Raw genomic sequence first — 20,729 nt, 5'->3', positions numbered from 1 at the left:
ACTACACATGAAGAAACAGGCTACTGGCAAAAAAAAAACACTTTATTCACTTTTTCACGAAAGTGTAAAATCTGTACTGTAGGGTTTTGATAATGTGTTAAGAGAGAATTTTAACACAGCGTCAGTTCAAAAAAACCTGCATCCCCATGGCTATAAACATCTTAAGAAGAAAACCACCTGTACACATTCTTTTCAACTCTGCTGGTAACAGGTGGAACAGATTGCGAATGATTTCACCCCAGCGGGCCTATCATTCTTGTTATGAATCATGCCTTAATAGTCTCTGCATTATAGAATTTCCTTTTCGCATTAACAAAAAGAGGAGATTCAAATAAGTTATTCCTTAAGCGCAGGATAGCAGTTACAAAGCACGGATTTGCTGAGACGGAGGAAATGTGACTGCTGGGTTAAACCCTGCATTGAATCAGGACACTAACATACAGCTGTTCTGCCCTAGATTAACCCTGCAAGGGACTGGTTATTGCACAGTACATGGGCTGTATGCTGACACTATCTTGGGCACATGTGTCATCTTACTGAATGGCACAAACAGGAGACAACATGGGGAAAAAATAATTAGGGGGTTATGTGTTTAATACAAATCCTGGACAAAGCGTGGAGCAATCAGCAGGGATTTTCCTTTGGTTCCCATGGCAATTACTTCACTTTTAGAACTTTGTCCCACAATGGTGCTCTCTAAAGAACCCAATAAGCCTAGTTTTATATCAGTTACTCACAGTTTACAGAGATCTGTTAATGGGTTTAATAGATAATAAAAGGAAAAATAACCTTCCAAATATTTAGTGGAAATTGCCAATATTTTAGTCCTAAAAATTGTGCTTATTATTTAGTAATAGTCCAACTGTAAACCTTATTACATCAGCTACTTCGGACTTACATTTAAAATTCCCTTTGAATTCTTAATAATTCTCACTTTAGTGAAAAATAATGAATGTGTTCCGCAGATTGATGGCTTGACTTAATTAAACCGGCCTGCCAAGGCTAATGGGAGAAAGGATAAATCCAGGGGCTACATAGACATTAATGGGTACTCAAAACCTGTTATGATTTGTTATCTCGGTCACTATGCTCTGCCGTTAGCCAATATACCAAGGGCGGTAGAATTTGCTAGTATCACATGCTGAAAAAAGGTCATCAAACCAATGCCAACATTGAATTCTTAATTTGTCTATTACTAGGGAATAAAAAGCAAAATTACATGAGTAAATGACTGTTCCTTTAAATGTAACCCTTCGGTGACCTCCCGCATAAGTTTGGGCCTCTTGGGCATCCCGAATATCTGTGGAGAGGATTGTGTTTCTTTCTTTGGATATAATGTTATGCTTTCAGTTTACTGAAGTGTTAGCGGTTCCAGAAATCCAGGCTTAGGCTCGTTTTAAAAGCTGTGAGCTAGCGCACATGTATGTAATAATATGGCCTTTCATGTAAGGTTCATTTGTAATGAGGTCTCACTGCCCCTTTAAATGTTTCAGCTTCCCTAAGTAAGCCTTGAGTAATGGAAGTAAGGAATGAAATTTGAAAACGTGTAAAATAAATAACCCTATATTTTGCACTCAAATGTTTAACAATGTTTCACTGAAACAAACAGGGATTTAACAGAAAGTATCTTCCACAGATTATACAACCAATTATAACACACAAAGTAAAAACACAATTTAAGTTTCACGTTAGCATTCTTATTGCTTACTCAAGTGTAATTATAATATATATACACACACACACACACACACACACATTTATCAAAAGCTTACCTATCATATGTATCTCCATATTCCACTTATTTCTAACACCTAGAATTCTGGCAATATTAGAAATTCTTACAGGAATTTATTTCATCATAAGCTAATAAAAAAAATACACTACTGTGAACCAGACAGCATGAACAAATGTGTAACGAACCGTTTCACTCACAAGAGGATAAAAACCGTTTAGACGATAATCCCCTTTCAGATAGACCAGCAGCTACTGCAATCACCAACCTCCCGAACTCCAAACTGCACGAATCCCCCAACTCCCGAACAGGAAATACACGAACCCTGGAAGCAGCCGAACAGGAAAAGCCATACGAACAACTTACACTCCTGGCAATCGGCATACAGTCAAATTCCCCCCAAGAATGAGACGACACTTCACCTTCAGGGTTAAGCAGCAACTCCTTTACTGGGGCTAACTGCCCGGCTTTTATGCAGGTTTCCCACCTGGTGGACACTCCCCTAGGGGACCAGATGAAAAACTGGGAAACATATTGGCCACGAACCGATCACAGACATACAACTTTAAACAATCCCACAATGCATCACAATCCCTCCCCTCTGGCCTGGAGATAATTGGGGAAGTAATCCAATTATCTCCAAGGACAGAGGCAAAACTCCATTACCCACATGGTAGACAAAAAGACAGTAAAAGACATAAAATTACATTCTGATACATTTAGTACGTAAAACACATACATGCAATATATCTCCAGATAGCTTAGATCTGAGCGCACATTATTACCGAATGGCGCTCAGATCACATACATATAGTTCAATTGCCATGGAGCCAAAGTCTTTCACATAGTCTTTCATTACACGAATAGGCTCCATGGCATGGCTATCTGGGGTGAGGCTGTTCATACGGTCAAACTACCGAATGAACAGCCAGTCGGTTCCACTACCGAATGCCGAGGTAAGGAGGCTGGCGGCTCAGCGGTGTTCGCGCAATAAAGTGTCCGTTTTCAGTTCCATAGTTTGAGCGCTGAACACCGCTGGCCGTTCGGGAGTTAAAATGGCCGCTGCCACGTGTTCGGCAAACGAACAAAGGCCACCCAGCGTTCATCAATTAAGCTGCGGTTAACCGCAGCTTCTGGGCGGTTAATTGACGGCACACTCCAGCTCCTAGGTGGTCCTTCATACGGTAGTTTGTTCGGTAGCTGGAATCTACCGAACACCCCGGCAGAAAGGCACGAACAAGCCTTTCTGCAGGGAAAATAAAAGCTTTAACCTGCAGGGCCATAGTCCAAAGGGAGCAGGCGAGCAACCAGGCTCCTCCAGTGCACAGTGGCGAGGTTGGTTTCGCCACAAAATGTAATGGTTATATTAATAAAGTTTTATACACAACACGTTAAAAGTACTACTAGACCAAACATGGCAAAGTATCATTATATTTAAGTCACTTGAAGTTCTCAGCCAATGAGTCTATAGCAATCCACAGCAGTTGGATATATATCCTGATCCCCTAGAACTCCTAAACAAATCAACTTAATTAAAATCCCAAACATGGCATGACAATATACAGTTATTCTTTTATAGGGGTGAGGAAAAAAAAACCAAGTGAAATTTGTTACTACGTCAGTGATTTGAAGTGGTCATGGTGCCTAGCGTCTGTATGTTCTGCATTTTGCTTTAAAACACTGTACATATAAAGATTAACCCCTTAACTGCCTGAGGTATAACTCCATATCCAGCAGCATCGTAGGGGTGTAATCAGCCAGTCCGGAACTAGAGTTTTGACCTAGCTAATGTTAATTGTGTGTAATGTTTGTTGCACAGAATGACAGTCATGGGTTGAGAGCAGTCAGATAGCCAATGAATTGAAAGCATCGTACTTTCAGCTTCTGCAGAAGCTGGAAGAATGTCACGATACCACGAGGGAGCATCGGAGTCCGGCGGGGACCTTGGTTAGGAAGCAAATGATTGTTAAAGTGGAACTGTCACTGTCTGGGGACTTTGCAGATACTGTGCTGGTTGTGATCCTTTAAGAAACATTCCAAATAAAGTAGATAATCTCAACTGTGCAAGGTCGACTCATCGGCTGAGAGAGTGTCAGCTGAGCACTACCTGGCAATGAGCTAAGCCCTACACTGCCAGATACCTTTATGCAGAGAGCTCCCGGCACCAAGAAACTCTTGGCACCATAACCACTATGTCATGCTGTAGTGGTTGTTGCACTTGGATTTATCGTTAAAGGACCACTATAGGCACCCAGACCACTTCAGCTTGTTTTCCTGGCACTATAGTGGTCCTTTAAGTGTATTTCCCACTCAGGACAGCACTGAATCTATCCCAAGCAAAAGGCAAATTCAAATCATCATATTGTAACTTGTAGACCGAAACCGTTTGGGCTTAAGCATTACAACGTCCTTGTCAGTTCTCTGCAATTCATCATTTAAGAAATAAACCTTATGGAATTTATACAAAATAACCATACAGACTTTTAATTCAAACGAGCATTATTCATGAATGAGCCAACATACTACGTCACCGCTACTTAAAAGAAAATGACTTGTAAATGCTGATTCACGGTTAGTGTTACAAGGATTTCAATAAAAAAAAGCAAAGAAATGAGCTTTGTTTCAGAGGTCTCCAAGTTAACAAAAAATATTTTTCCATTACAAAGGATTTTATGTAAGCCAATGACTGAGTCATGGAAGGATATTACAAAAGACCATCTGTTCGTGGCATTAGAACTGACCAGTAAAAACAAAACAAAAAATCATTTTTAACACGTTGTCCTGTCCACAGACATAGCATACTCTGTGAGGGGGCCTACACGAGTTCCTTTTATACTAGACTTATAACAAGTCCAATCAACCACCAGATCTAGAAATAGATGTTATACCCAACCGCAAACATGCTCCCTCTTCACCCCAACTACACCCTGTAGCAGAACCCCTTTTTGGCTGTCCCATTTATTATTTTATTTGTTGGCACTGCTGAGGTTTTACATGCCTGGATTATACAGATTGACATTGCACCAGCTATGGACATACTGTGTTCGATATACGAACAAAGTACCGAGCAAACGGACCACCCTGATGTACATTAATCATGCAATTGACCTCCCTGATCGTTTCTCTCATTCCCTTGGTTTATACGAACTCACTGCTGTATCCCCTGAGTGGCCGCCGTTTCGGCAGCCGAACACGTGGCGGCGGCCATCTTAACCCCACGAACAGCGGTGTTTGGTCGTCGAGTGTCTGGTACTGAAAATGGACACTCGACTAGCCGAACACCGCTAAGACCTCCAGGACGGCAGAAAGTACCGAAACCAACTCACGAACGGACCCGGCATTCGGTATGATGAATCCCACGAACTACTATTTAAAGGTATATCACACATATTTGGGGTACATCTGGAAAGTGGGGAAAAGTAGGTACAGTATAATCGTATTATCTGTTAAGCTAAGGGGAGGAGATGTGTGGGAGGTAACGTCTGGATGATTGGTGCAAAGTGTAATTAATGTGAATCCCTCCCTTGCATGGGAGAATCTCATAAAAGCAGGAATGTTACCATTAAACTTGAGTTCTACTCCTGATACTGTGTGTCGTCCAGTGATTGGGAAAGGTGATTGGATACTATGGGATTTAATTGCTGATTGTGCTGGATATTCTCTTGGGTTTATTACTTGTTCCTGTATCCTCTGGATATATTGGTGGAGGTAAGCTGTGAGAAATCAGCTCTCCGCTACACACCCTGCACTGGGTGACTACTTGTACAATGTTTGGAAACAATTAAGAAAAACACAGCCAGAACAATTTACAGCTGAACAATCCAGTCTCCTTCTACAGGGAGTGCAGAATTATTAGGCAAATTAGTATTTTGACCACATCATCCTCTTTATGCATGTTGTCTTACTCCAAGCTGTATAGGCTCGAAAGCCTACTACCAATTAAGCATATTAGGTGATGTGCATCTCTGTAATGAGAAGGGGTGTGGTCTAATGACATCAACACCCTATATCAGGTGTGCATAATTATTAGGCAACTTCCTTTCCTTTGGCAAAATGGGTCAAAAGAAGGACTTGACAGGCTCAGAAAAGTCAAAAATAGTGAGATATCTTGCAGAGGGATGCAGCACTCTTAAAATTGCAAAGCTTCTGAAGCGTGATCATCGAACAATCAAGCGTTTCATTCAAAATAGTCAACAGGGTCGCAAGAAGCGTGTGGAAAAACCAAGGCGCAAAATAACTGCCCATGAACTGAGAAAAGTCAAGCGTGCAGCTGCCAAGATGCCACTTGCCACCAGTTTGGCCATATTTCAGAGCTGCAACATCACTGGAGTGCCCAAAAGCACAAGGTCTGCAATACTCAGAGACATGGCCAAGGTAAGAAAGGCTGAAAGACGACCACCACTGAACAAGACACACAAGCTGAAACGTCAAGACTGGGCCAAGAAATATCTCAAGACTGATTTTTCTAAGGTTTTATGGACTGATGAAATGAGAGTGAGTCTTGATGGGCCAGATGGATGGGCCTGTGGCTGGATTGGTAAAGGGCAGAGAGCTCCAGTCCGACTCAGACGCCAGCAAGGTGGAGGTGGAGTACTGGTTTGGGCTGGTATCGTCAAAGATGAGCTTGTGGGGCCTTTTCGGGTTGAGGATGGACTCAAGCTCAACTCCCAATCCTACTGCCAGTTTCTGGAAGACACCTTCTTCAAGCAGTGGTACAGGAAGAAGTCTGCATCCTTCAAGAAACACATGATTTTCATGCAGGACAATGCTTCATCACACGCGTCCAAGTACTCCACAGCGTGGCTGGCAAGAAAGGGTATAAAAGAAGAAAATCTAATGACATGGCCTCCTTGTTCACCTGATCTGAACCCCATTGAGAACCTGTGGTCCATCATCAAATGTGAGATTTACAAGGAGGGAAAACAGTACACCTCTCTGAACAGTGTCTGGGAGGCTGTGGTTGCTTCTGTACGCAATGTTGATGGTGAACAGATCAAAACACTGACAGAATCCATGGATGGCAGGCTTTTGAGTGTCCTTGCAAAGAAAGGTGGCTATATTGGTCACTGATTTGTTTTTGTTTTGTTTTTGAATGTCAGAAATGTATATTTGTGAATGTTGAGATGTTATATTGGTTTCACTGGTAAAAATAAATAATTGAAATGGGTATATATTTGTTTTTTGTTAAGTTGCCTAATAATTATGCACAGTAATAGTCACCTGCACACACAGATATCCCCCTAAAATAGCTAAAACTAAAAACAAACTAAAAACTACTTCCAAAAATATTCAGCTTTGATATTAATGAGTTTTTGGGGTTCATTGAGAACATGGTTGTTGTTCAATAATAAAATTAATCCTCAAAAATACAACTTGCCTAATAATTCTACACTCCCTGTATTAATATGAAATATATTAAACTGGCATTATGTGGTTGAGTTTATATTCATTTAACATGGAACCGTTTCCATATTTATCAAATATGAATATGCCTCATAAAGAACTTCGAAAATTGAAGGTCTGAATGTTCAACATCATCACGCCCCATGCTGAAGGTCTGAATGTTCAACATCATCACGCCTCACAGGAGTATTGGGCTCAATGTTTTTATGAGAGGTATCAGACTGGTGAAACGTGACATCTGCCATGCATGTGCTATAGGTCCCCAATGCTTCTCTAAGTGAAGCATTGGAATGGACTGTGATCATCCACATTGAAGTTCTCAGAAGAGGCAGAGCAGCTTCTGCAAGGAAACAATCTCAGCACTGGTACAGGAACGTTTAATGAGGAGTGGGGTAAGTAATCTATACTGACAAAGGAACACATCTACCTCTAACTTTAAAATTAAATACACTCTTTTAAGAGTGTTCCTTTAACATAAATCAGTTCAACTAGGTTAAATGAAAATAAGATGATTACATGTCTAGATTGAGTTAACCCCTTAAGGACACATGACATGTGTGACATGTCATGATTCCCTTTTATTCCAGAAGTTTGGTCCTTAAGGGGGTTAAGTAAACCTACACTCTTAAGCCTCCTTCTGCTGGAGTTCTATTAGTACCTTATCGAGGTTTATACACTAAAACCAAAGTGCACATTTTAGACCAAAACAATTGTACTGGCAGAAATCTCCAATTCAGCTGTTTTTCAGACTTGGCTATTTTTCCCCTATGTTCAGTGTTCCTCTACGACTCTTGGAACTGCCTCATTCAAATCTTCAATAACAATAATCACCAGCAAATCAGGATTTGTGATTTGTTGAGCTTGTAAAATTCCACTTGAACTCAAAGTAGAGTCTGAATGTCAATTGTGCCCAAGGAAAAACAAATTGTAACTAAGACTCTTTAATTCAATTGTTTAACCTCTATGCCACAATAAATTCTTCACACAAGCCTTTCGTTTATTGTACAATTTGATTAAACTTGGTGTTTCCGTGCACAAGGGACTAGGGTTGCTTTAAACATTGGCAAAATATCATATCAAGAAAATCAAGAATGTTCTGTATATTTTCATATCTCATCAGTTCCGACTGACTGCGTGAATAACTACAAATGATGTCCAAGGTAAAGGAAATGCTCATCAACAAGGGAAAAAAATATGTTTTTTTGTTTTTGTTTTGTCTAGACATGACTTGTGCCTGCCTGAGATAAAAGTGATTATGCCATCACTCACCGCATAACATTCTACAACATAGTGTCCAGCACTCGTGGCCACAAATATAATTATATTAGAGCCTAGAATTCTGCTTCCTGGAACAGACACATTGCAACACTCGAAGTGTAAATAGAAAGAAAAAAAAATAGATGTCTCCGTTTAAGTGTGTAGATACAGAACAATCTAATATTATTGAGAACACAAATAAAAATGGTTCTTTCATACTATTAACCAGTTACATTTTAAAGTGAAGATGTCATCCACACACCGTGTGGATTACAGGTTTACATTCAAGCACGTATAGATATAACCTATAGCAAGAGTATAGATTAGAAGATCACTACCTGCAGGCTTCCTCCACACACAGCATGGACTCCCTCTGTGAATGCCACAAACCTAGAGTGCATACCAAGAGGCAGAGAGAGCCACTCTCAGCACCTTTAAATGCAGTGTTTGCTGGTTGCTATTGGCACAGCAGAAAGATTATTATGCCATCAATTACAAAATAACTTTTTATCTGTACATGTTCCACTATCTTAATAATAGTTTTAACACTGTGTATAGGAGGGCCATTTGCTTGTGGCATTTAGTTTCCTAGTGGAAATTGATTGAAGGGATCCTATAGTGCCAGGAAAACATAGCCGTTTTTCTGGCACTATAGGTCCCTCGAAACCCACACTCCCGCGGGGCTAAAGGGGTTAAAACTCATTCAGCCACTTACCTGAATCCAGCGCGGATGTCCATCGGCACTGGGGCAGGCTTGCACCAGGAATTCTGTCAGGACCTATAAATTAGTCTTCCTGCGAAAAGTGGCAGGCAATTGCCGCAAAAGCACCGGTCATATTTGGAGATCACAGCAGTAGCCCAGTAGAATGCTTCTCAAAGGGAAGCACTGGCTAAATGCTTCCTTATTGAAACCCTTCACGTCCGTTTGAATGTGAATCAGTGAATCAGGAAGCACTTGACATCCAGGGACAGTGATCAATTCATAAAAGTATTGATTTCTCTTGAAATGGATTCAAGGTGGGAGCATGGTCTAGATAAGTCCCTTAAATAATAAACAATTAAAATAATGAGAATAGCAAAATAATGTTCCTTTTTTTTAAAGGAACCATGCTTACTTATCATGCACAGTGGTACCTGGACTGACTGTTTAAGACGTGCTTTAGAGAATATTTGTAATCCAGCCATTTTTTGGCTAGTTTAATTTCTTCATCTCACAGCTAAGAAAAACAATAATGTTCTAAAATAAAAGTAATTGCGAGAGTAAGGTGGTAATTCTAGGATCAGTGCTTCTTTGTTAAAACTTGCAAATGTTGCACTAGGACAGATCAATTATACCTCATCGTTCTCCAAGTATGTAGTCTTGCAGAGACAGACACTACTAAATGTGATAAATGTGTAGGGAGTTTTGAACTCTGAAATACAGTCAGACTGGCTACACTACGCCATGAAAAGGGGTTTTTAAAATCTATAGCTAACTACATATACAAGGCGTTTAAACAGAGACCATAACTACACTAAAAACAATTCAAACAGATACTGGAAATGCATGAACTGTTTGCAATGTGAAAACTCAAACAGCTAATAAAAAAAAATTAAAAAACCACTAAAAACAGAGAAGTTGCAAAATTCAAGGCTGTCAATTAACAGTCTTCAAGACAGAATTGAGAAACTTAACGAAGCTCTAAATTACGGCTCGGTTAACCTGAGTGTGTTGATGAGTCACCGCATTACTGTGCCCTGAAATGGCTTCTCTCTTCCAGGGAAGAAAAAACTAAAAAATAAAAACATTGCAAGCAGACAACTAGATGTGAAGAGACAGTGTGTACAAACACTATAGAGAGAAATATGAGGAATTAGGACAGGTCAAGCTCTGAACGTAGATGATTCAAGTTAGGAACATCATAAAAACAAGACGGCAAAGTCTGACCACCTGCTTGTCAAATGTGGCCAGGTACTGCTCGTTTCACATCCACATGGGGGAAAGCCAGCAAAAGGCAAGCAATTCAAAAGAAGAATATTAGCAACAGAAAAACGCTACGAAGGAGGAGAGATTTCCAAATATGTACATGTATATTAGATTAAACTCAGCTTTATTATCACTGTGCAGTGTACACACACAGACAATGAAACATAGTTGCTCACTGATCAGAAACACAATAGTGATTGACAAAATAACAAAATGTAACGCAGTGTAAACTTTAGCAGTCTTAAATAATGCTAATACATTAAATACCTAAGAAATATAAACACTCAATCATTAATATAATAGAACAATGTATGTCAGATTGTGTGTGTGTGTGATTTCCAGGACATTGTACATGATTTGTGGCCACCCAATAATATTCACTAAACAGAGGCCTGGTCGGGTGCCTCGGCCCTTTAAGAGTGCAACCGGGCCTCTGTAGTGTCAGCCGGCTGGGAGGAAGTGAAAGCCTGTTATTTTCTCCCAGCTTCACAGAGAGCCACCTGGGAATAATGGAGGGAAGAGGAGGCTAGTGGCGACGGCTGTACAGGCAGCATGGAGGCAGAGGAGAGGTTGGAGAGAGCTCCTACATGCTCACTCCCATCAACTTCAGCCATGACCCCAAGCAAGCCACCGGAACAGGAGGGTGGCTGCAAATACAAAAAAATAATCTGTGTGTGTGTGTTTATGTGTGTGTGCCAGTGCGAATGTGTGTATGTCAGATTGTATGTTTGTGTGCATCTGAGTGTCAGTGTATATAAGTGTATTGAGTGTGTGTGTCTGTGCCATTATACGTATCTGAGTGTGCATGTGCCATTATGTGTATCTGAGTGTGTGTGTGTGTGTGTGCGCCCCATTATGTGTATCTGAGTGTGTGTGTGTGTATCTGCCAGTGTCTGTGCCATTATGTGTATCTGAGTGTGTGTGTGTGTGTGTGTATGTGATAATTGTGTGCATATAGGCCATTTGCATAAAGTGCAAGATGTGAGCACACTGATCATGTGCATAGAGATACACATTTTTTTTATATATTTATATATATATATATATTTTAACACATTTATTTTGGTTTTATTTACACTGAATACAAAGCACACAATCATCTAATGTTAATGCATCTTTTTCACAGTATCTCACAAAAGTGAGAACAACCCTCACATTTTTGTAAATATTTTATTATATCTTTTCATGTGATAACACCGAAGAAATGACACTCTGCTACAATGTAAAGTAGTAAGTGTACAGTCTGTATAACAGGGTAAATTTACTGTCTCCTCAAAATAACTCAACACACAGCCATTAATATCTAAACTGTAGGCAACAAAAGTGAGTACACCCCTAAGTTGAAATGTCCAAATTAGGCCCAAAGTGTCAATATTTTGTGTGGCTACCATTATTTTTCAGCACTGCCTTAACCCTCATAGGCATGGAGTTCACCAGAGCTTCACAGGTTGCCACTGGAGTCCTCTTCCAATCATCCATGATTACATCACAGAGCTGGTGGATGTTAGAGACCTTGTGGTTCCCGACCTTCAGTTTGAGGATGCCCCACAAAAGTTCAATAGGGTTTAGGTCTGGAGACATGCTTGGCCAGTCCATCACCTTTACATATATACACACACACACACACACACACACGCAACACACCAAATGCCAGATATGTGAAGGTGGTATATTGCTAATGATACTAAGAAAGGTTTATTTGCTCAGTGATGCATTGTAATGAATTAAAATCCAAATTGCAATTCTGAGGTTTAATAGCCAGGCTGATAAACAGCTAGAGTAATATTTACAATTCACAATAAATAAATAAACTTATTGCACCAATTATTATAATATAAAATTTTAAAAATGATGATGATTAGTATAGCTATAGCAACTAAAGAAACTAAATTATTTATGGGTTATGCAAGCTCTGCTAAAAATAAATTAATTAAAACAATAATTAAACAGCTCTTGTCATGAGTCTGTCCACAGTTAATTGGATAATTTAAGAGATCGAGGGATTAGAAGTTAACAACCACATAACAAATCCAATGAATTCTTAGCAACTACTCAGCTCTACATGCAGATATTTTGGTTTACAAAGCAAGCCTCAAATGTAAAACAGCAAAAAAAAAATAGAAGAAGAAGAAAGAAAGCTTAAAGAGGGACACTATTGGCACCCAAACCACTTTAGCTCAATTCAAGCATTGGATTGGCTGAAATCATTAAGACAGAGCAGTAGCATGGAACACCAACATAAGTAGAATAACAGTATAGCGATAGGAATACATGCACAGGTTTTAGGTTCCATCATCTGTCTATGAACAATTTAAAACTGGAGCTAGGAGAATAAGTAGAATCTACACGTGTGCACATAGGAATTGCAAACACGTTTCATTTATAAAAAAAAAAAAAAGGAAAGACATAGCCGGGTGGCAGTTTGAAGGTGAACTGGTCTATGTTCCTGACTCATACCATTGTCCAATTGTTTATGGATATCCAAGGAGAGATAGCCGTCAATACTGAAAGAGGAGCTGTCGGAAGATAATATTCCTGCACCCCTATTGAGGCCAGGAATTGATTCCATACGGTTACTGTAAGCACTTTAGTTGGGAATAAAGATGGCATTGGCTTCCTGAGATGTTTTGGTGTCCATATAATGTCCACCAAGGACTTTGAGGACAATTGTGCAAACTCCATGTCTACCCACTGGAGGGTTTTTCCAAGGAGAATCAAGGGTGATTATTGCCTGCTGTACAGAGGCTTTATAATATTTAAGGATGTATGAGAGCCCCATCCCCCCTTGCGAAGTTTTGAAGTGAAGTCAGGGGTAGTAACATAATTTTAACAGTGTTTATCTTATCAACCTAAGATAAATTTAATGATTGCCATTCAGCCAGCTCCTGTTTGCAGTTTTGAAGGAGCTGTGTATAATTCCCAGATATGTAATAAAGAATATTCTCCATTCAAAGTTGTACTGCCTTTTAAGGTCAGATATCAAGATTGGATTTAAATTAATCGTCATGGCTTGAGTCTTTGCCTGTTAATACGACAGCTGGCTGTATTTGGTCAATAAAGACATCACTGTAGGTAAGGGATCTGAAAGGATTTCTTAAGGTGAGAATGGTGTCACGTGCAAACAGTGATAGCTTGAAGGCGACGACATTAATGGTTAGGCTTAAAATATCAGGGTGTTGTCTGACAAAAATCCAATTACGGATGGGGTTTTTTGGTCCCTAGACAATATATTAAGACTCATCTGATTCTAAATAGAAAATCTATTAAATATATACTGCTCGGCCCTATAGAGTATGCCGTACAGCAATGATATCTCAGCAACTAGACAGGACCAACCACTAAGTGCAGGCACAGTCAGCTGTCCCTCCGTGCTTCTTCCCCAGTACCCGTTAATGTAACATTACATAGGTATGCAATCATTCTGTTCTAGAGAAACAGGGCTTCCATTTCACATCAAATATTTATATATGAAACATAATTTAACATGAATAAAATCTTTAAAAAAAAAAAAAAAAGTGTGAGAAATTAAGAAATATTGTTATTATTGCATGTCATTTTAACTGTGAATGTCATGATATCCTTAGCTTTTACTGCAATAAAATACACATTTATATGCTGTGCTGTCCCATGAGTACAACGATGCCCCCCATGTATATGTTTCATGGTGTTTTGGAAAGCTTTGCCAGATTGCTTTGCTGGTCCCATGTTACCTTTGAGACCGTATGGCAGCCCAGGAATGATAATTACCCCCATCGTAGCACACCCTTTGCAAAAGTAGTGAGTCACAAGCCCTGGCCAAATTTAGTATTTATATTTGGGGGGTTTTCATTGAGGATATATTCGTCATTATACAATTTACTGCTCTAAAATACTCACATTTGTGTTCAGTGATGTCTCTGGAGTACAACAGTAACCCCATTGGTTTTAAGGGATATTGGAAAGTTACAGGGTCAAATACAGAGCTTGCAAATAAAATGTTCCTTTAGGACTAGCCTCTATCCACATTACATGAAGCTTACAGTGACGCACTCAATTAAATACATATAACCAGATCATATGGGGAAACACACAGACACTCATTAGAACACAATCATATATTCTTAAAGCGGTGGGGAAGACAATAACTAAGAAGTAATATCTCCCCTGCCTGCAGAAACCATAATATGCAAATTACCAAGTCTTGCTATTTTGGTATTGGACAAAGCATTTGCAACAAACAGGTGGCACTTGTACAGGCTCCATAGCCAAATCCACCTAGTTAGTAGAAAGCATCGAAAGGACAGAAGAGCACAGAAAAGGACAGAACAACACACAAAACATTTAACAATAATACATACCCTACACCTACAATGGGAAGTGGGAGACATAAACTGATAATAGACCTTAATGAGAGGCTCCTCATTGGTGGAGCCACTTCCTGGTGTAGGAAACGCTATCTTTTGCCGCACTTGCATTCTTACATGTGCAAAGGTTAAAGCTTCACAAACATTGAATGCCAGTATTTTTTTTTAGCACTTTTTAAACAGACACTATAGGCGCCCATACCACTTCATCTCATGGAAGTGGTCTGGGTGCAGTGTTCCTGTCCCACTTAGCCCTGCAATGTAAATCATTGCATGGTTTTGAGAATGGGAGGGAATAGAGGGCACTACAATGATAGGAATACAGATTTGTATTCCGAACACTATAGAATGCCTTTAATACATTATCTATTCAAGTAGCTCACATTTACGATGAAAGCAATACAGAAATGAAGTATCACTCAAAATGTTGTTGAAAAAAGACATGCATTAAAAATAATATTCCATCTAAGATTTCACTAAATCAATTTGTGTTTTGAACTTAAAGGGACACTACCAGCAGTTCTGCTTTACATTTATTATGAACCATAAATTAAACCCACCAAAAAGCACAAGCAATAAACAGAATGTTCTTTAGAATAACAATAAAACAACTTAAATAAAAGTTACTTCAACGTCACCTGAAGCCATTTTGTAAGCATTACCCTTAAATGCGGCACAACAGGTGAAAATCAGCATTCATTTTTTTTTTATGTATATGTTGCAATCAAAAATGTTTATTAACAAAAACTTCTGCATGAAGATCTTCTACATACCTTTTTAAAACATCTTTAACCCCTTAAGGACACATGACATGTGTGACATGTCATGATTCCCTTTTATTCCAGAAGTTTGGTCCTTAAGGGGTTAAAGAAATCCTCTGAGCACAATTACCGTTACAGCTCAATGTAGCGTTGCGGAGACAGGAGTGATCTGGTGGCCCCCCCCCCCCATTCTAAGGAATTAAAACCGTTTTAAAATGGTTGGACTGCTTACCCATTGTGAGCCGGGCACCACTCTCCACCTACTCTACAGTGCAGTGAGAACCTGAAACCCATGCGAATGAGTTTTTGTTGGCTTTTGTAAGCTAAGACCTGCATCGAGGGAGCATCAGGGCAGACCAATGTGTTTGACACACCTCTGGCATTGAAAGAGTTAAAAACAAATAATTCTGTATTACTCAGCATGCAGGGAGCTTATCAGGCTAACGAGTTGCACTATTTCTGCTCTGATATAATAAAATTACCCTAATATGAAATTACCGCCATTATAAGCACAGAAAAAAAAAATCACATTTGAATAAGAAGTCTTGAGGATCCAGGACCATGTAATAATGGAATTGTACCATAGATGAGCAGCATGATATACACACACACACATTATAGAGGACGCTATTCCAGAAGACACACTGCTGTGTGTGTTTTCAGCATACACACACACACAGTGCAGATACGAGGGACACATTTCTAAAAGGCACACAGTGATGCTAATGGATGACACATTGTCAACACACACACATAGTGATTTGTATTACTGCTTGTGTTACTTTGTGTGTCGCTTAGTGGTAAAGAATTGTCTTTTTCACTGAGGCAGTTGCAGTTCAATTCTTGAATGAAATAAAACATTTTCTATTTTTTTTTTTTTATTGTTTGAGATGCTATAAGAATAAAATGAAGACCTCTTTAAATCATTGATCACTTCTTTGCTATGGACTTCTATGTAATTTAGCAATCTTTTGTTTGTCCTGCAATCTCTTTGCAGCGCTGGGGAGGCCACCATGAACTGACACAAGTTGATCACAGTAACTTCTCCAAAGGTTTAATTCAAATCACAGGTGATATTGTGTTCTTTAACAAGGCGTGCTTTTATTCTTTGTCCAATCAGATAGTTACACCTAGTCTTAATGTATAGTGAGGGTAGTAAAAGGGGGGTGCGGAATTTGGTCTGTGAATACATTATTTTACATAGATCAAAACATACTCAAGCCTATTTACGCTTGCATGTTTACTCAATGGAAACACAATAAGTGAAAATAATGTCATTTGTCAAAATTTTAATACATTTATACATATATGACATTGGAATATAAATGGGATAACCAGACTACATATATGTGTGAAAAAAAATAAAGAATGAGCAAAACAAAACATACACACCCATCACAATCTGAAATGCATCACAAAACACCCACACATTACAATCTGAATCTGAAGTGCATAGAATGATCAGAAAAGAAAACTCACAGCTTTTGTGTTACTAGTGAAATTATCTACCTCAAGGCTACTTTCTAAGTTGTAGCCTACTGAATATTAAATGGTGCATTTCAAAAATTACTTCCAGGGGCATACTGAGCATGTCCAACAAGCTAGCAAACTGGACAGATTTCGCAAACAACCTGTTCTACACATGTCCTGCTGCTCTCAACAGCTTATCCAGACAGCCATCATTCATTGTTAGTGAGTCACTTTGTGGTATAGTGGAAGAAGGGTATGAGAAAGTAAAGCACTGTAGTACTGTATGGTGCATGCTTACCATTTATAACAAAAATGGGAACGTTATCCTTTTCTCAAAGGAAGGTAAAGTCAATAGTTCCCTCCTTTACCACTGGCAATATATTATTTTTTTTCTCATTATGACCGTTATCAGGTGGGGCACAGCCATCACAGCATGCAGTGATACTCTTACTTGATGCCTGCCAGGGTGCCTTCTTCTAATACAGGCTGCTTTGCTTTTAACAGTTCAGCTCACTAAGTGCTGCTAATGGTGAAACTGTGTACAAACAGTAATTAGTAAGTCTTTTTTTTTTTTTTTTTTTTAGTATTTAGAATTAAAAAACTATAGAACAAGAAAATGAAGGTGCAGAATTCTGAAACACTTTATTATTTTCAATATAAATTTAAAACATGCATAAAATGCATTATATTAAAATGATACCTCTAGGCACCATAACCACTACAGCCAACTGTAGATGTTATGCTACCAGGAGAACCCTTACGCAATCCTATGGTGACATGTCAATTGCGAGGCTGTGGTGCTTGAAGTGTCACTTTAAGAAAGTAGGAACATTTAAAATGCATTAAAGTTGTGTTGGTGCCCATATTGTCCCTTAAATGCCTATTTAGAGACGTTTATTACATAGGGTTACCACCACTGCCCAAATGGGCAGCATCCGTGTATGACATCATCAGAAGCAAACTCCCTCGTAGGAATGATGTGCAATGGTGTCATTTGTGGGCTAAAGTTATGTCGAAACAATAAATGGGCACATAAATATGTGCAATAGCATATGTAAAAAATATTCCAAAACAGATAACAGTAATTAATAATAAAATATGTCAAGCCTGTTGGTGGTAGTGTCCCTTTAAGTCACACAATCTGGTGACAATAAGGCTTCTGCACAGAGTAATTTTGCTCATAAAAGCTTCACCTCACTGGGAGTTGTTGGCCAATATATAGAAAAAAAGTTCTCTCTTACATCATAGTTTGTAGCTCAAGTACAAAGTTGGTCGTCTTCCCTGCACCTCTTCCAGATGACGAAGAAGTCGCAGATGACATTGCGTTGGTCCCGGCAGCACTAAGACTCATCTGACAGAAAAGATAGGAATTAATATGTGAGGAAAAAAAAAAATAATAATAAAAATAGCTTTTATTGAAATGTTCACTTTTCAAACCAAGTTTTGTGCACTATTGTTTTCAGTTGGAAAACATGACTTTCAAGAAATATTTTTAACACAAAATAAACTGTGATGTACTTCTCACCATTACAACAAACTTAAAAACTATACTGTTATAGCAATATGGTGAAGTCAGAACTACCCTACTGTAGTGATGTCACAGTTACACCGATCTGGCATAATGAAGTGGTGAAGTTAAAAGTAGCCTTTAAAAAGTATCAATGTAATGATGTCAGAACTACATTTTAATAGCATAGTATAGAACTAAATTTGAGAACCGAAAGGCGGTTATTGTCAACTTCTGGGGTCTTTGCATATCTTGCAAAGACCCCTGGTGGTGATATGGCCCATGGAGAAGCAGAGGTGAGTTATAATAACCCGATACAGGTGCAGCAATGCTTGATCTTTAGCTCCTGCAGCTTCATCTGCCAGAAGCCCACATCATAATGCACTCTTGCACATGTGCAACAGCAGAACACTGGTGACTATGGAGGATCCCACAACAGCCTCCATATAGGTTATCTTGCAATGAGTTAGTGACAGCTGTGAGAAGTGAGAAAGCTTGTCAATTTGTTTTTTTGGTGGGGGTGAAGAGGAGTGACAGAGCCACTTTAATTCTGCTTTTAATATTGATTGTCTCTTACATATTATTAAATTTTTGTAGAGAAACCAGAACTTGTGTGTAACGCTGTGCAGTACTTTAGTTAGAAAGAAAAGAAAAGGAGACACAGTTAAAACTATATTATCATAATTTATTGCAACTCTGGCAACATGAACCAGAACAATAAACCTCTATGGTTTCCATGTTAACATGTATAAATGCTAAAAAGCAAAATAATAATTATTTTTTTTTTTTTTTAAATACATAATCCGCATATATTTGTCACCCACATAAAGCACATTATTGGTAATGTGAGCGTATTATCGGAGGTCACTTTTTGATAACGTTATGGAAAGTGTGAACACATTCACAAAGTAACCCGTAAATGCGCTCGCTCCTGGACGCACATTTCTGCGTCGAAAATTTTGAAATGTATTATGGATTATTACGTTAAACACTTTTAACGTTATCTCTTGAACTTCAGATATTTCATATTTCTAAATGGTCACCCTCCTCATGCAGTGAGAGAGATACACAAGTGATACATTGTTCTTATATTTACATGTCTTGTATGAAGGGGATGGGGAGGGGGAGATGCTTTGGGCTTTTTTTAGTTACATATTTTTTATTTATATATTTTTTATTTATTTATAAATTACATTTCTGAGGTAGAGTGCTAAAGGTGTTGCAGCCACCATGGACACCCATATGATGTTGTTGCACAGAGCTGCTCACTTTAGGACATTCCCCCCACTCGTGTCCCCCTCCTGGTGCCTGGATATAAGCCTCCCTATTGGAAAGACTTACCTCTCTGATATAGCCTTCCTAGATACTGAGACAGCTCAGCAGACACTGACTACACTCCCCCCCAGGCCGAGGTGCCCGAGTGAAATATACATAGACAGTCTGCTTATGTGCTACACATGGACGCCCTCATCAAACATGGCCCCTGGTCTGCAATACCTTACTCAACATGGCCGCCCACAGCCAATCAGAAAACTCGATTGAAGTGGGCCCCGCCTCTCGCAGGCTCTGCTCTAAAAACTACAGTGTCTGGTGTGGGTCAGAATACTCCTCCATGCGTTTTATTAGCCATAGCATGGTTTTAGTTGATTAAATGGCACATACACATTGCAAGTGAAAATATACTGGGGCAGGGTTATTTACTCATGTGGGAATTGTCAGTGATTCAAGTAGATTTTAGATTTTAAGTCAAAATAGCTGATATGGAAAAAATACATAAATCTCCAAGTCAGCTATGGTTTCAGTGTACTTATTATAAACATAAAATGTATAATTAAATGTGTTAATTTGCTTTGAACTCACCGACGAGTCACTCTTTGTTTAACAGAACCAGGCATTGCCCATTGCAGACAGCTCAAAGCAAAACTACACAGACAGCTAACTCCCATCACACACAGACAGAGCATATTATTTTCTTCACCGGTATATCACCTACATCTTGGTCACCAGCCCCGCCAACATGATCTGCTCCTCAAACACCGAGAACCGTGGGCACCTGTGAGTAAATTGTGAGGTCAGCCCATGATGTCACCATTAGAGGAAGTGCCCCAGGATACAGCAAACTTTTCATAGTTGTGCTGTGAGTGGATGTGCATTGTGAGGTCAGCACCTGACATTCCAGATGGTGGCAAATAGTTGGTGCCAACCTTTAGTCTTATATATATGGCATCATAGCCACGTCAATCAATTGAAGTGTTTATGGTGCCTATTGTCCTTTTAACGGTAGATAGAT

The 20,729-nt window shown here is 39.2% G+C and overlaps 1 protein-coding gene across 1 annotated transcript in view; it reads right to left on the bottom strand.

Moving 5' to 3' along the window:
- Positions 1–19,909, bottom strand: part of SUPT3H (SPT3 homolog, SAGA and STAGA complex component) — a 437,882-nt gene extending 417,973 nt beyond the window's left edge. Inside the window, exons 1-2 of the mRNA XM_063440842.1 lie at positions 19,781–19,909; positions 18,174–18,283 (exon numbers count right to left, since the gene is read on the bottom strand). Coding sequence (XP_063296912.1) covers positions 18,174–18,283 — 110 coding nt within the window. The 5' untranslated portion in view covers positions 19,781–19,909. The remainder of the gene's footprint in view (positions 1–18,173; positions 18,284–19,780) is intronic.
- Between the last annotated feature and the right edge of the window lie 820 nt (positions 19,910–20,729).

Source organism: Pelobates fuscus, chromosome 2 (genome assembly GCF_036172605.1).
Source record: "Pelobates fuscus isolate aPelFus1 chromosome 2, aPelFus1.pri, whole genome shotgun sequence".
Taxonomy (NCBI): Eukaryota; Metazoa; Chordata; class Amphibia; order Anura; family Pelobatidae; genus Pelobates; species Pelobates fuscus.
Note: the sequence above shows the minus strand (reverse complement) of the source record. Positions and strands in the feature narration are given on the sequence as shown.